The 16,789-nt window shown below is 26.9% G+C and overlaps 1 protein-coding gene across 2 annotated transcripts in view; it reads right to left on the reverse strand.

Moving 5' to 3' along the window:
* Positions 1–16,789, reverse strand: part of LOC101239415 (uncharacterized) — a 54,170-nt gene that overhangs the window by 30,368 nt on the left and 7,013 nt on the right. The window contains exons 1-4 of one of the 2 annotated variants that reach the window (XM_065795353.1): positions 14,810–14,958; positions 12,765–12,875; positions 4,144–4,306; positions 2,992–3,061 (exon numbers count right to left, since the gene is read on the reverse strand). In XM_065795353.1, coding sequence (XP_065651425.1) covers positions 2,992–3,061; positions 4,144–4,306; positions 12,765–12,875; positions 14,810–14,820 — 355 coding nt within the window. In that variant the 5' untranslated portion in view covers positions 14,821–14,958. Of the gene's footprint in view, positions 1–2,991; positions 3,062–4,143; positions 4,307–12,764; positions 12,876–14,809; positions 14,959–16,789 lie in introns of those variants that run through there. The other variant, XM_065795354.1, reaches the window with a different exon arrangement.

Consider the following 16,789-nt stretch of genomic DNA (forward strand, 5'->3'; position numbering starts at 1 on the left):
AATAGATAATAGATAATATAGAATAAAAAAATAATAGATAATATAGAATAAAAAAATAGATAATACATAATATAGAATTAAAAAATAGATAAAATAGATGAATATAGGTTTTTTGAACATAAATGAACAATTACAGTAAAAAGGATGCAACTTTGCTGAATTAGAAACAAAATTGTGTTATGGTTATTGGACCAACAAATAATAGTTTGCTTGAGTGGCAATAATTGTAGTGCTTGTAAAAAATAGAAAAAGATATGTGACTTTATAACAATCAGACAGTGGCTCAAGCCTAGCAGTTAGTTCCAACTACATTTACAATGCATTCACCTTGTATTTGATATAATTTGCATTTTTGGACCTTGTATAGTCTCACAAAGTGCAAATAGGTCTGGTGTAGGGATCATTAGAAAAACCACCCAAAATATGATAACAGTATTCCACACAAGAATTAGGAGAAGTTAGTTATGATTTAATTACACTCTCTACCTTAAAGCTCTTGGTTTACTAGCTACTAATTTTTTATTACAAACTTTGGGTTGATTAGCAGGACTGAGGCTACTGCATTGGTTAATACTTAGGAGTATCTACTATCTACGCTTAAGTATTCTAATAATTTTAAACAATACTTAAATATAAAAATCATAACAACAAAATTGTTTTAATCTATCTTTTACAAACATTTGTGGACTTTGAAATAACTTTTTGCTTGTTTAATCTTACCTAAAATGTTTCAAAAAAAAAATTTGAAAAATATCTGCTGGCATCCCCTTATTGTTTTCTATATAATAGAATAGCATTAGACTTTTGAAATAAAAAATATTTTAGAGATTTCTACAGACCCTCAAACATTAATAATTTAGAAAAAAAAGTATGCCGTGTTGAGTATAATAAAGCAAAACTATATAAAAATTTCAAAATTAATCTTTATTAAAAAATATAGAACTAACCTGCTGGCACTAAAGCTCAAAATTAAAAAAAAAATTTTTGCCCCAAATTCTTACTCAAAGTTAATTTTGTATCTTGTCTTCCTGACAGCCATTACCACCTATCTTCACTCCTTGATGTTATCTTTGAACTCATCTTAGGCCCAATTTCTCTTTGTTCTTTTTCTGTGTTTTTTCTTTTCTCACCAGGTAGTTTAGACATGCTATGATGTCACCAAAACTCTTATCTCATTCAACCCAATATAGAAATATCATTCTATATTGGATTCAACCTTTATCACAATTATTACTATTACCTGACTGACATTGCTTTTTCAATTTTCTTTGTAATGATCCATGGGCTTATGCATTTTGTCTCTCCATTGAAAATTGTGCCTCTTAGACTCCTGAATTTAGAATGAACATAATATCCTGAATTAAGAAATAAAAGCTTTTATTCCTTTTATTTACAGCTTTCTTGAGAAAAATTTGTCATTCTGTCATTGCTAGAAATTGATACAAAATAACATTGTCTAACACCAACTTTCATTATTACAAATAACACAACTGCAACAAGTGGCTCAACTAGCAGATAACACAACTGCTACAAGTGGCTCAACTCCGGGTCGGACAGGCACTGAAGGGTCCGGGGAGACATAGATGGGGCCCTTATGGTAGCAAAAATAAGTTAAACCCTTAAAACCCTTAAAATTGATGCATAATAACAATAATTAGTTATTATTAATTTGTATTTTTGTGTGTATTATTTGTGTACCTTGATTTAAAGAAAGGCCCAGGACCTTCAGACATAGCAGGGGCCCAGGGGGAATACCCCACCTCCCCTGCCAGTCTGACCCTGGCTCAACTAGCAGATAACACAACTACAACAAGTGGCTCACCTAGCAGATAACACAACTGCAATTTTGACAAAATGTCATCACTTTTTGATCATTTTAATATTATTTTTATTTAAAATAATATTTTTGAATTTAATTAAAATAGACGTTGAACATGATATTCTTCTCTCATTATATTTCATTACTTAATGCTCATGGAAACTCAGTCGATTGCAAAGCTTAGTGTAAACCCATTTTCATTAATATCATCATCATTAATATAAATTAATATAAGAATGAAACTATCTAGCAGTAGAACAAGAAGATCCACATTAATTGTAAAGAGTAAGTTTTTGTGACCTAATGAGGTATCTCAAAATGTTAAACTTTTTGATATAAACTCAAAGACCTTGCTAATAATAGAAGGAAAACTGATTGGGCTATAATTAGAATGAGAGAGATAATAATATAGAAAAATAGAGAGAGAAAGAGAGAGAGAAAGAGAGAGGGAGAGAGAAAAAGAGAGAGAGAAAGAGAGAGAGGGGGGAGAGAGAAAAAGAGAGAGAGAGAAAGAGAGAGAGAAAGAGAGAGAGAAAGTGAGAGAGAAAGTGAGAAAGTGAGAAAGAGAAAGAGAGAAAGAGAAAGAGAGAGAGATAATAATATAGAAAAATAGAGAAAGAGAAAGGGAGAGGGAGAGAGAAAAGGGAGAGAGAAAGAGAGAGAGAGAGGAAGAGAGAAAAAGAGAGAGAGAAAGAGAGAGAAAGTGAGATAGAGAAAGAGAGAAAGAGAAAGAGAGAGAGATAATAATAGAGAAAAATAGAGAAAGAGAGAGAGAAAGAGAGAGGGAGAGAGAAAAAGAGAGAGAGAAAGAGAGAGAGAGGGAGAGAGAAAAAGAGAAAGAGAGAGAAAGTGAGAGAAAGAGAGAGAGAAAGTGAGAAAGAGAGAAAGAGAAAGAGAGAGATATAATAATATAAAAAATAGAGAAAGAGAGAGAGAAAGAGAGAGGGAGAGGGAGAGAGAAAAAGAGAGAGAGGGAGAGAGAAAAAGAGAAAGAGAGAGAAAGAGAGAGAGAAAGTGAGAAAGAGAGAGAGAGAAAGAAAGAGAAAGAGAGAGAGAGAAAGAGAGAGAAAGAGAGAGTCTTACTAATTACATATTAGGAACTGGATTTAAAATTCATTTTCATTGCGGCACTAAGAAACCAATACAAAATTATAAACTTTTAAAAAAAAAACCTGTGTCTTCATTCCATAACAAATCATTCATTAACTGTTTCGGGCTAGGAGCACTTTCAAAGAAACGCCACTAAAAAGAATGAATGATAACTCAGTATTAATTTTAGAAAGGCAGCAATGTGAATTTATATTGAAAATAGCAACAAAATAATTTTTGTTCTCTTTTTTACCTTTGTCTAAAACTTAGGGTTGACTAATAAGAGAATTGCATATTTGTCAACCTATTAACCAGCTCATAAAATTTTGCTTATTACTGCTGATGTAGGTCTGCACAATACTAAAATTCTGGTCTGCACAATACTAATATATTCTGGTCTGAACAATACTAATATGTTCTGGAGACTTAAATTTTTAAAATGTGTCCGAAATTATTTTTTTGTCAAAAGAAAAAGTAGTTTTTTAACAGGTCTGAGTTTCATATATACAACTTTAAATTACTTAAAAACAATGTTATAAAAATTTTAGGCTACTTGACTTATACAAAAAATACATTTTCACATATTGTTTTAATTAGATTCATAAACGGTAATGATTATCAAGATATATCAACAAAGTTATGAGTTTAATTATCAGAGTAAAAAATTTAAAAACTTTATTCTAGAATAAAGTTTTTAAATTTTTATAACGTCATTTTATTAATTTTCATCTCAGCAATGAAAATAATAATTTAATAATAAAAAAAAATTTTAGGCAAAAAAATTCTGTATATGTATAATCAAAAATATTGTATAACAAAATAAAGAAAAAGTTTGGAATTTATTTTTTTTAAGCACCAAAAGCATTATAAGCAACACTTTTCAAGTCTGGAAATAAAAATTTTTAGCAAACATTTTTGACAGTAAATTGAAACATTTTCTTCAAGTCTCTTTGTCAACTTCATTAAAACTATAAAAGATAGCAGAGTAAGCAACTGTTGTAAGTATTCATGTACTCACAAGCAACAAGATAGCAGAGTAAGCAACTGTTACTTACTTTGACTTCTTAAACAGAAAGAATTTCAAACTTTAGGTTTATAATAAATTACAAAAAAAAAAAATTTTCTCTTAAATTAATGTGCATGTGCATAAATTAATGTGTATGTGCATAAATTAATGTGTATGTGAATAAATGATTGTTTAGGTAACTAAATTAATGTATATGTAACTAAATTACCTCAATAACATCTAAAAGAGTCCATTTAAGTGCGAGGACAGCATACAATTGTGTTCTTTCTGCAATTGTTTTTTCAAAAATTATATTTAATGCACTTTGTGTCACTTCATTTATTATCTGAACAACAAGTTCTTCAATACTCTCAGTTTCACAAACATCTAACCTAGTTAATGAACAAGAATTTATTAAGGAGAATTAAAACTTTACATATGCAGTTCTTACAAACCAGCAAAGAAAAGTTCTACATAAAACTGAAAGCAATCATATGCTGACAAAAATTTGCTGATCTGTGATATTATTGGGTGAATAAACAATGGATTTTGTATATAAAAAAAAAAAGTCAATATTTGCATAACAATATCAATATTTATATAATAAAGTTAATATTTGCATAAAAATGTCAATATTTGTATATCAAAGTCAATATTTGGTGGTTGAGCTGTTATTCTTAACCACTTAAAGCCAAAAAAAATATATTTCTAAAATATCAAATGCAAGTTGTTATAAAATAATTGTGTCAGACTCAATACATATCACACAAATAGTCAAAGTTATGCATCTAGATTTAGTAATCGCAACTAAATGTTTGTCAGCACAAGTCAAAAACTTAATTAAATCAATTATTGTTTGACATTCTCTTAAAAATATCAACATAGTAACTAAAGATATCAATAAAACAGCTGCAACAATCAAAAAATTTTGACACTTTAAAAGTATTTAAATAAAACTTAAGTAAATGTATCCCAGCAATGATAATACAAACTTTAGACGTGTCCAAAGAAACAGTAAATGTAATACTAATACAAACTTTGGGAGTGTTCAAAAAAACCGGTAAATATAATACTAATTTTTTACAATATTGAAGCTTTGCTTGTATAAGTTCTTACATACTTTTTAATTAGTACAGTAAGGAGTGAAAGCCTTAAAGAAGTTTGCAATTTTGTAGAAGCCCAATATAAAAAAAATTTAGTTCCAAGAATGTGTTGGTTTGCATACTGCAGTAGAAAAAAAGTTAAATTTTTTATTTGATAAAATTCAATTTTTCTTTCAGAGGAAAAAGCTCATAAAACCATTTTAGCTTATTTTATAGCATGTATTTAAATGTATTTGAATTTAAGGTATAGAGGGAAACACAAGATACTGCACTGAAGTTTATTCTTCATTGGAAGATATGCTAATGACAATTAAAAAAAGACACGATAAACACTTTATAATAATCAATGTAAAAAGTGGCTTAAGATAGATAAAATATGAAATATTGCTTATGATAATTTCTTAAAATGTATTCATAAAATTGATGAATTTGTCATAATTTCACAAAATAACCTTTTGACACAGATGAAAACAATTTCAAGATCAATGATACTTTTTTGGATGCTACTTTTAGAAGTACTCACTTGAAGAAGTATTTTCAGAAGTACTCTTGTACTCTTGAAAAAGTACTTTTAGGAGTACTCACTTAAAGAAGTATGTTTAGATGTACTCACTTGAAGTAGAACTTTTAGAATTGCTTACTTGAAAAAGTACTTTTACATTTACTCACTTGAAGAAGTGCTATATATGTATGTATATATATATATATATATATATATATATATATATATATATATATATATATATATATATATATATATATATATATATACATATATATATATATATATATATATATATATATATATATATATATATATATATACATATATATATATATATATATATATATATATATATATATATATATATATATATATATAAAATATATATATATAAAAGATATATATATCTATATATCTGCATATATATATATATATATATATATATATATATATATATATATATATATATATATATATATATATCAATGTAAGGTTTGGGTCTGTGCAGCAATCTTTTTTTTTTTTTAATTATTCTTTGTTTTTATCTAAAAAAAACTGCTCTTTAAAATGATTTAAAAATTGCCGCCTAGAAAACTAGGAATTAAACATATTTAATGTAATTAAAAGTCAACTTATAAAATAATGTTTTCCTTATTTAATTGCTCTTTATGAAATAAATTTACAAAGTATTAAAAAACTAGTTTTATATTTTATACAGTTTTAAAAATGTCAAAAGAATTGCAACATTTTGTAAAAAATCTTTATAATTAAAAATTGAGTTTTTAGTCTGGACATCTGTAAAAAGTGCAACTGACATGCCAAAGAAAATGCTTGCCTACTGAATATTTTTTATAAATTGAAATTATATATAGTGGGTAGCCAAATGATTAGGGGTAGTTTATTATTTTTGTAATTTTAAAGGTTAAATGAATTTTGCGAGCAAATAAATTGTTTTTAAATCACTTTTCTTGTGTATTTTAGTTACTGATATCATGATTGTTATTTTTAAATTATTTAAATTTAAAAACACTTTTAGTTAATTTATCAGTCAAAAAGTTAGGTTATTAATCATTTAGCAGTTAATTGGTAAAAAGTGTTATGAGTCAAAAGTGAGTGAGATCAAAAGTGAGTTAAGTTGTTTATTTTCTGTTCAGTTGTTCATTTTCTGTTTTTTGAGTTGAGGACTATCAAAACATGTATTGATTAATAATTTAATTAGATATAGCTAATAAATTATTTTTGCGAATTTAAATGCATAAAACTTGATTGTTTTTTTAGTATGGGCAAGTCTTCAGACTTGAAAATATAAGGAAGTAAAAACCTTACTTTTAATAAAAAAGTGTGACTCACCTAACTACAATAATATACAAGGAAAGACTCATTGGACTCTAAAAAAATTGTCCTGAGGTGGTTGGCTGAAGAGAACATAATGGATCATTGTCCAATCAAAAAACAATATCTGACTGAAACGATGATAAAAAGTGACTGAAATGACTTGGAAAACACCAGAATATGACTATTGAAGACTGGTGTAGAGTAAATACAATTTATGATATTTGAAAACCTTAAAATATTATATCTTTATAATTATGGTAAAACTTTACAGGACAAGTCAACATTTCATATTTTGGTGAACAAAATCTCATTTGTCCAATGATGCCCAGAAGGAAGATCTCACCAGGACTGCCTATTGGAAAAAGTTAAACATCCTGTGAATGTAACGGTGTGGTCTGTGATCTCAGCCAAGGGTTTGGGTTGCCTCTACATCATAGAAGGGACCATGAGGCAGGACAAGTACAAGCAAGTACTGAAAAACAGGCTACTACCCCATGTTCATGAATCAAGCTTGGTTATGAAGCAGGTGCAATTGCACTTTAATTCTGACCATGCATATAATATTCCCAAAAAATAAAGTTTCAGCATGCTTAACTTTAATTAACTTTGTAACATTTTGTTATCAAACAATTTACTTTTATTGATTGTTTACAAAACAAAAATTCAAATTTTTTTTTTTAATTATAAATTTAAGAAAGTTTTATTAAAAATTATATACAATTTAGCAAATTATATGAATATAGATAAAATTTAAACTTTTAAAACAATTTCTATGATTGATTTTATATAAACGATATTTTCAGTAACAATTGTGTTTTTAATGAAATTAAAATTCATTAAAGTTAATAAAATTAATAATCAAATAAATATACAGGAACTTACAGGTGACTGAACTCAAAGATACATATACACATAGTTAATTACGAGTAGATGAAAACCGCGCCAAAGGTTTGATAAAACACAAATAAACATATATATAAAGTGATATACGGTTAAACCAGCACCGTGCCAGAAGATCATACAGAACACAAACATACAAATACACAAAATGAATTACGGATGAACCAACTCCCTGTCAGAGATCCATACAGAACACAAACATTAAAAATTTAAGAGCCCACTCAATAAACATCATTAGTAGTAAGTGACCGGGGCCCCGACCCTGGCTAAAATTGAGACTTTTTGCAAACCCGGCCCTGGCAAATTTATAGGATTTAGCAGGGGTTGATAGCCGGGGCTAGAAAATAAATTTATAATACTTTATATATTATAATTTTATACTTGCGTTTACTATATATTAAATACTGGCATATATTTATATATTTTTTAAACTCTAATTTACTTCCAACAAGATTGCAAGCAACCACTATTAAGTTATGAGTTACTTTAAAATAGTGAATAAATTAAAATACTAGGAAACATATAAATGAAGACTTAAAAAGTTGTGAGTTGTATAAAAAAAAACACATGAAGATGAGTAAGAGTTGTATGGTTTTTTTGATGTTCAAGAAAGGAAAAAAACTGGATTAATAAAAGTTTTTATAGCATGAAGGGACAGATACAGTAAAAGGATGCAACTTTTTGAATAAAAAGTCAAGCAAGAATGAGTTTTGGTTTATCATAATAGAGATAATAGCCTGTTTGAGCATTGACCATGATTGTATGTGTAAAAAATAGAAAGAAATGCAACCTTACAACAATGGGAGAGTTGGTCAAGCTTAGCAGATAAAGCAGATCTAATTAGATTTACAATGCGCTTCTAGATTTTTTCTGAGAGTTGTTGCATTTCTTCAGTATAGGAATGCCAACAATATTGCAATATTTTTTTGCAGTAAATAAATGAGTTTTGTTGTCTAACAAAAATTGTTGATTTCAAATCCAGAATTTAAATCCATAAGCCACTGCAAGCCTTAGGTTGCTACAGAAGAGAGATCAAATTTGAAATTAGCTGCTTGTTCTAAGCAATTAAAAAGTGAAGATTTTTTTGTCAAGACAAAAGTATAAAGTTAAGTCATCAGCAAATAGAGTCACTTTAGATTTCATGAGGATCATAATTGTAGATAAGAAACAGGAGCAAAGATAGAACCTTGTGAAATAAAGAAGAGAGTAGGCCTTCAAGAATAACTTTAATAATACAATTAGAAAGAAATAATTTAATAACCTTAAAAGCTTTATATAAAGAAACTAATAACAGAGAGAAGACTAATCGTAAGATAGTTGGAGAGGTCAAGTGTTTTCTAGACTTTTGAAAAAATTGGAACCACTTATTTACCACTTTTTAAAAGTTTAGCAAAAAATGAAGAGAGTTCTGGAGAACACTTTTTTAAGACTATGATGGAAATCTATTCTGGAGCACAAACTGTAGAAGTGTTTTATTGAGAATTAACTTTAGAATTAAAAGCCAGAGTGATTTGGATCTTTAACAATAGGCTAATCTGTTTAACTGGCAGGATGAGTATGCCCATTAGATTCAATTGTCAAATTAGAGTAAGATTTCTTTGCAAATAACTGCTTTATTCTGTGGAAAAGTAAAAAGATAAGATCCATGAATTATAGATTAAATGTTAGACTTAATTTAGTTAATGACACTGTTGAAAACTAACCAAAAGTCTCTTGAACCTAACATCAGAGACAAAATATAAGATTTATTAAACTGAGAATAACAGAGCTTAACATCAGACAGGACTTTTTTACATTGGCTTCTTGCAATAATAAAAGGATACTTGTTCTTAAGAGAGAGGTTCTTGTAAAAAAGATTTAAAAAATGATTAATGTTTAATAAAGCAATTGCTCAAGATAGTGAAAAATGTGGATTAGAATGAGGCTTGACTTTATATTGAAGAGAAATAACAAAACCTTCCAAACTTTTATTCCAGAAGGAATAAAAGCTTTTAAGATTTTATATTTAACATTATATAACTACATATACAAACATTGCATAACTACATTTACAAAATGAGGAACAAAGTGAGATGGTTAAAGCAAAGAAAAATATTTTTTCTTTGCTCTTCCTCAAACTGATTTTAGAACTCCATAATTACGTTGTATTACAGTAGTAAATAAAGAAAAAAAAGTAAACATAAATATATAAAAACTAACAGATAAATAACATCACTTTTAGACTTCCATTGAAAAAAAAAAAATTTCTTTAATTATGTAATCAAAGTCAAGAAAGGAATAATAGCTTCCAAGATTTAATATTTAACATCCATATTATGTATGCACTTTATGCATACATATTATGGATATAAATATGAATGTTTGCTATTTATTTAGATGCTGGCATACAATATCCTTTCATTGTTACATAAACTTAAGTATTTATATGGATTAGTATTTGCTGAAAGAGAAGATGATCAAATGGATGTGTGGTGAGACTCTAGCAAGACAAATAAAGAAGGCATAATCTTAGACAGATTTGAAAAAAGGTTGTATCGAACAACATTTGTTAGAAAAGATTAAAGTAATTTAGGTATCAGCATGTAGAAAGGTTGCTGCTTCAGTAGAAAATGGTAGTGGTTGAAGTAAGAAAACTTGAAGAGTGTACCTTACATATTGTATGAATGAGCTATAGTTAAAAAAAAATGCTCCTGATTGTTTAGAGAAACAGCATAAAAGAAGAAGGCTAAAGCCTGATGATGATGATGATGATGATGATGATGATGATGATGATGATGATGATGATGATGATGATGATGATGATGATGATGATGATGATGATGATAATGGTGATGATGATGATGATAATGATGATGATGTGATAATGATGATGATGGTCATGATGGTGATGATGATCATAATGATTATGATCATGATCATCATTATCAGGTTTTAGTCTTCCTATTTTATGCTGTTGATGATGATGATGATGATGATGATGATGGTGATCATGATCATGATAATAATGATGATTATGATAATCATGCTGATCATAATGATGTTTATATATGCATATATATACAAAATTTAACATGAATTTTGAATTAAAAAAATATACTTTAGGGTGTATAAATGTTTATGCAACCCCAGTCACAAACCCGGCCGCAACTATGTTTTATCAAACCCACCGCTGATCAAATATCAATTCCAGTCACTTACTAATCATTAGCGCTATTGTGAAGCAGTTCTGCTTTCTCTTTATAAATTATTTTTACCCTTTTTAATTTAATCATAAAAGTTTGCTTTCAAATAAATTGATCCAATAAAAACTTTATTTTAGTTTGCAAAGTAAAAAAATAAAATAATAATTCACTTAGAATGTGATATGCCCTTTATACATTAATTTATAATATACTATAGTATAATAAACCGTTGGACTTAAGTTAAATATAAAGTTATTAAATGTATATTTAGTCTGCAGTTTGGATCAGCATCTATAATCAGTTCATTATAGACAGCTGATTCAGGGGTCTGGTACATTGCAGAATTTTTTTAAACATTTTAAAGACACTGCTAAAAGAAAAAATTATTTTAATATTTCTACTGTAACTCAATTGTTTATTTTTTTTTGTTCATCTAAGAAGAATTGTTTTTGTTTATCTAAGAAGAATTGTTTTTGTTCATCTAAGAAGAATTGTTTTTGTTCATCTAAGAAGAATTGTTTTTGTTCATCTAAGAAGAATTATTTTTGTTCATCTAAGAAGAATTATTTTTGTTCATCTAAGAAGAATTGTTTTTGTTCATCTAAGAAGAATTATTTTTGTTCATCTAAGAAGAATTATTTTTGTTCATCTAAGAAGAATTGTTTTTGTTCATCTAAGAAGAATTTTTGCTCATCTAAAAAGAATTGTTTTTGTTCATCTAAATAGAAATGTTTCTAATATTTTAAACTTTCCAAACTACTTATAGCATGAAATGCTTATAAAAAAATATAGACTTTTTATTTAAAAATTTTATTAGAATCTTGTTGTAATAAAACGTAAGTACATAAATAAAATAACATGTATTACACTCTTTGATAAATTGAAAAATATTTATTTCCTTATTTAAACAATCATTAACACTAAGTTTTAACTTAAAATAAAATAATATTGCTTAATTTTATAAAAAAACTTAAAGAACAAAGTTTAGAAATTATCAATTTTAAAATTGATTTATCTTGTTTTAGTTAAAAAAAAAAAATTTCTTTTTCTAATTAAGTTTTTTTTGTAATTGTCCCCCATTAGTCAAGTTAAGGTTTTTGTTTGCGCATTTTTGAAATGTTCTCAAAACATCTCAAAAGCTGTGGCAAAGTTGTTGCAACTAAATATTACATGTGTGGTCAAGAATAGAGTGTGATCGCACCAAATTCCTGACCAAGCCTTTGAATGGCACCCTGATAACGAAGTGTATATGTTCATGCATGACTCAGCACCATGCCACAAAGCTAGGAGTATTACACTATTCCAAGCTAAAAAAATATTGGCTGTATATTAAAAGTATTATAATTGGCTGGGGTCTTCACTTGGTATGAACTCCATAAAAAAATTATGGGAGTTTACAAAACAAGAAATTAAAAAAAAAAACTATCACTATCAAGCGGCAATTGATAAACTCTTATTAAAGAGTGACATAACAACCCCAGTCTTCACCACAATGCAAAAGTATGCATTGTGGTGAAGACTGGGGTTGTTATGTCACTAAATGCCTGAAAGCCTTGTAGCAAAGGGTAGCATAACAAAACCATAAGATTATAACCTAATTTGTTATATTAACACTTTTTATTAAAAAAATAAATAGCTATGAATTATCAGTTATGTTGTTTTATATTCTAAACAAAACCATCTAACGATTAAAACAATAAAAAATAATTACTGTTTTTGTATACAAAAGATTTTTCTTTTATCATATCTTTATTGTTAATTTAATTGTAAATTAAATTTATAGTTAAATGATAAAATGACAAAAAAAGTTTGCATCTAAACAAACCAATCTGTGATTGAAAATTTTCCTGGAATGATTGAATTTTGCTGAGTGATAGTAGGAGAGTTTTGATTCACAGTGTTTGGAGTTTTACCTCTTGATGGTTTCATTATTGAACTGAAAAAAGAAAAATTAAAAAAATTACTAAAGTTTCATATAAATTGTGCATTAAATTATTCTAAAATTATTAAATAAAAACAATAAATACATGTGTGTGAATACTTTGCCAGAAGGCAAAGTTTTGAATAGAATCATAAATAATGATTAAAAACTCCTAAAAAACTGATTGAGGACTTTTTGGAAAGATATTTTTTTGTTGGTTATAGAAACATTAAAATTTTTAATATTAAACAAAATTTGTGGACTGTGTTCAAATTACCATATTGTGACAAATTAGTGTTTTTTTGATAAATATTCATAGTTAAATTTATTTTCGGATGACAGCTAAAAAATTAATTTATTAGATATGCTTAAAGAAAAGAAAATTCAAAAATATAATTAATTTGGGGGTCTGGTTCCTGCTGTTTATTGAAAAGAAGTTTAGTAATTAAAAACAACTATTTGATCAAATTTGGATTTAAAATAACATTGGTATAATAAAATTATAAGGAAAGAGTTCTGATGATTTGATATTGCATTTATTTGATATTGCATATATTTGAAGACAAATATTTGACATTTAATTTAAAAATATTAGAAGATAAAAAGTAAAACAACAAAAAATGTTAATAACTTCATAACTAATCATAAATAAGGTTTTCAAACATATCATCAAAATATCTCTTTGGTTTTGAAAACATATGTTCATGAGATCTGCTTGTATGCTCATTTGAAAATCTTGGCATAACTTTGGAGGATGCGAATAGATATTTTGGTTTAAAACACCAGAATCAGATCTCTCTAAAAGACAGCTTATCACATCTGTAAGTTGTTCTAAATGCAATATTTTACATGAAAGAAGCTTTAAATAGTAAGCTTTCCATAATGAAACATATTTTATTTGCTTTCAAACATATCTTTTAATATTGTTGATGCTTGTTGTCCTGCTCCATCACAGCCATCCTTAAAACACATTTGATATTCATCACCATCTGTTGGAATAAAAGAATCTTTAATTATATTTAAAACAGAATCAAAAATCTATTTTAGTGATGTATTTTACATTTTTATTTTCCTCCATTAAATTAACTTTTTAGTTTACTTATGCTGAAACAAAAACAAAATAAAATAAATAAAAGTTCAACATTTTTCGTATTTATAACCATAAACAAAGTATTCACAAATTTTTAGAAAAAAAATCTGCTTCACTGTTTCATTTTTTTTAAATCATGTAAACAAGAAAAAAAGTGCTAACTTGCCTCAGTTCCCCTGAAAATATTTCAAAAGAAGAAATATCAATATTTTTATAATATAAGCCACAGTTAAGACAAGTTAGTACTTTTGACATAACTTAAAATTTAATCTGGTTTTTTGTTTAAAAAAAAACAACACAAATTTACAATAAAATTATTGAGTTAAGTTCAAAAAAATTAAAAAAAAATGAAATTAAAACAAATTAAACACTTTAAATCAATTTTTTCAAAAATATATTCCATATCAAATAAAAAAACTTTTTTATAAGCTATTTACTAATTTTCATGTTGGTAAAATCGATATGTTCAATATTTTTAAATAAAATAAAAAATTCGGATATTCACCAACTTCAAAATTACATATCACCACTTAGAAATTAGTTAGAAACATAATGTGGGAATGTGTGTGTTTTTAACCTTTTTTATTATTATTCTATTTTTATTCTCTCTTTTGTTTTGAAACAATTTCTTAGTTTTATGCAAAAACTGCCTTCATTAGTTTTGTTCAACTTGACTTGTTCAATATAAATCCCAATTCCCAGGTATAGGAAATTGAGGCTTGGGTATTTAGCTGTATTTGCCGAAGACATGCATCCATTTGATGTTTTAAGATAAATCAAAGACTATTTTCATTTACAAAATAAATTACTTTTAAATTAATAACTTTATTAACTTAAAGTTAAAACAAATTAATAATACCTGGGCATCATAAACTTATAATGAGACACATGATACTGGGACAAGAATTTGATTGCCTCTTCTTGCTTGGTTAACTCTTATGTACTATGAGATAAATGTAAACAGACAAATATCTAATAAGACAGGTCATACATTCATGTGACCAAAAAGAATAATAAATTAAAAATATTATTGCACTCTCTTAACCGAAAAATCAGAGGTCTAGTTGTGAGGAAATGAAATGAAAAATGTAAAATCTGTGGTCAATTTGTGAGTGACTTGAATTACATTTTTCTAATATAAATTGATTTAACGGTATTATAAATACAACAATAAACAAACATTGTTTAATGCATAGGGGTAAGTATAAATAAGTGTACATATAATAATAATACCGTAGTGGTATTATTATAATAGACTGGTGATGCAGTTTGTTCAGCTCAGATCAGAGCATTTGTAAAAGACGTTTGTAAGTTTAGATGTCTTATTCTAGCTGTACAGAAGTAACCTCAACTTTCACCAATGATTCTTAGACTTATATTATTATAGTTCTTAGTTTGTTGCATGAATGATAAAAAAAAAGGCCTCTTAAACAATATGATGAATGTGCACAATTTGTTTCTTTTATTAGATAACTAAAGTTCAAAATTAGTTTTATCAAACCTTAGGTACCCAATATTGCTAACAATTATTATCAGTTCAAATAAATAACTTTTGTTATCACACATTTGTAAGATCAAAACCATTTAATAAATGTGTTCATATTGGAAAATTGTAATACGAAATTTACCAAAAAAATAGGGTTAAAAAAACAGTATACAAATAAAATGTTTAAAGAATAACAAAATTTAACAAAAAAGAAGTTTTCTCATTTAAATGTTTTGAAATTTTTAAACTTTTATTTATTAGTTTTTATATTGGTATTTTTATAAAAATATTACTTATATAGTTTTTATTATGGCTATGAAAGTTATAACTATTAAAATATATAATTATATTAACTTTTTATTTATGTTTTTGTGATTATCTAACAGTTAGATTATAGCCATTTTATTATATTTTGTCGGTTTTGAACTGTTTGTATTTTTTAATATCTATGTGGATACATATTCAATTATTGTATTATTAATTAATATTGATGTTTTTCTGTTATATTATTATTATTTTACATCATCATGATTTTTATCGTAACATTTATGATTTTATTTGTATATTATTAAAATCTAAATTCATTATCAATGTCAAAAAGATATTTACTTAAAATTAGTTTAAAATTAGTTTAGTCATAAATATTTATAAATGACCTCGACCATAAAAAGAATTTAGTATTTTTTATCTAATAACCATAAACATAATTATAATATGCATAATAAAACAAACACGATATGTCTATTTTGCATTTATTTTTGTGCATATATTAAATACACACATGATCACTAAGGTTATCTGTTTGGTTGTCATACACCGCATAAATAAAACTCGATAAACCAGTCATTAAATTTAAATTTAAAACAACTATTTGTCCGACAGACCAGATCCAATTAGCTAAACTATTTCGTCCAATCGAAAACAGTTTTGAATACAAAATATTATTGCACTCCCTTAACCTAAAGGTTAAATCTCTTTCAAAGAATTGACGATTGTGCCCCCTCCACTTCGAAACCCATGCCGTGGGCTCTGTAGTTATGTGTATAACTACAGAGCCCACGGCATGGGTTTCGAAGTGGAGGGGCACAATCGTCAGGGTTCGTATCGAAGGAATCAATCGTAAGGAAATTGTTTTAATGCATGAGGCCAGTGTCAAAAATATGTATACAAATTTTAGATTTAAAAAAGCGCATAAAACGTTACAGTGACGTCACTGTTATAAAACAATAATTCTGACAAAAGATAAACAAAGACCGTCGTATGGCTTGATTTTACCAAAAATCGTTATAGCACCATTAAAGGTAGTAGAGAATATGTTACGGGGAAAGGAAGTGTCTTTATATTCGTTTAAAT

Source organism: Hydra vulgaris, chromosome 04 (genome assembly GCF_038396675.1).
Source record: "Hydra vulgaris chromosome 04, alternate assembly HydraT2T_AEP".
NCBI lineage: Eukaryota > Metazoa > Cnidaria > Hydrozoa > Anthoathecata > Hydridae > Hydra > Hydra vulgaris.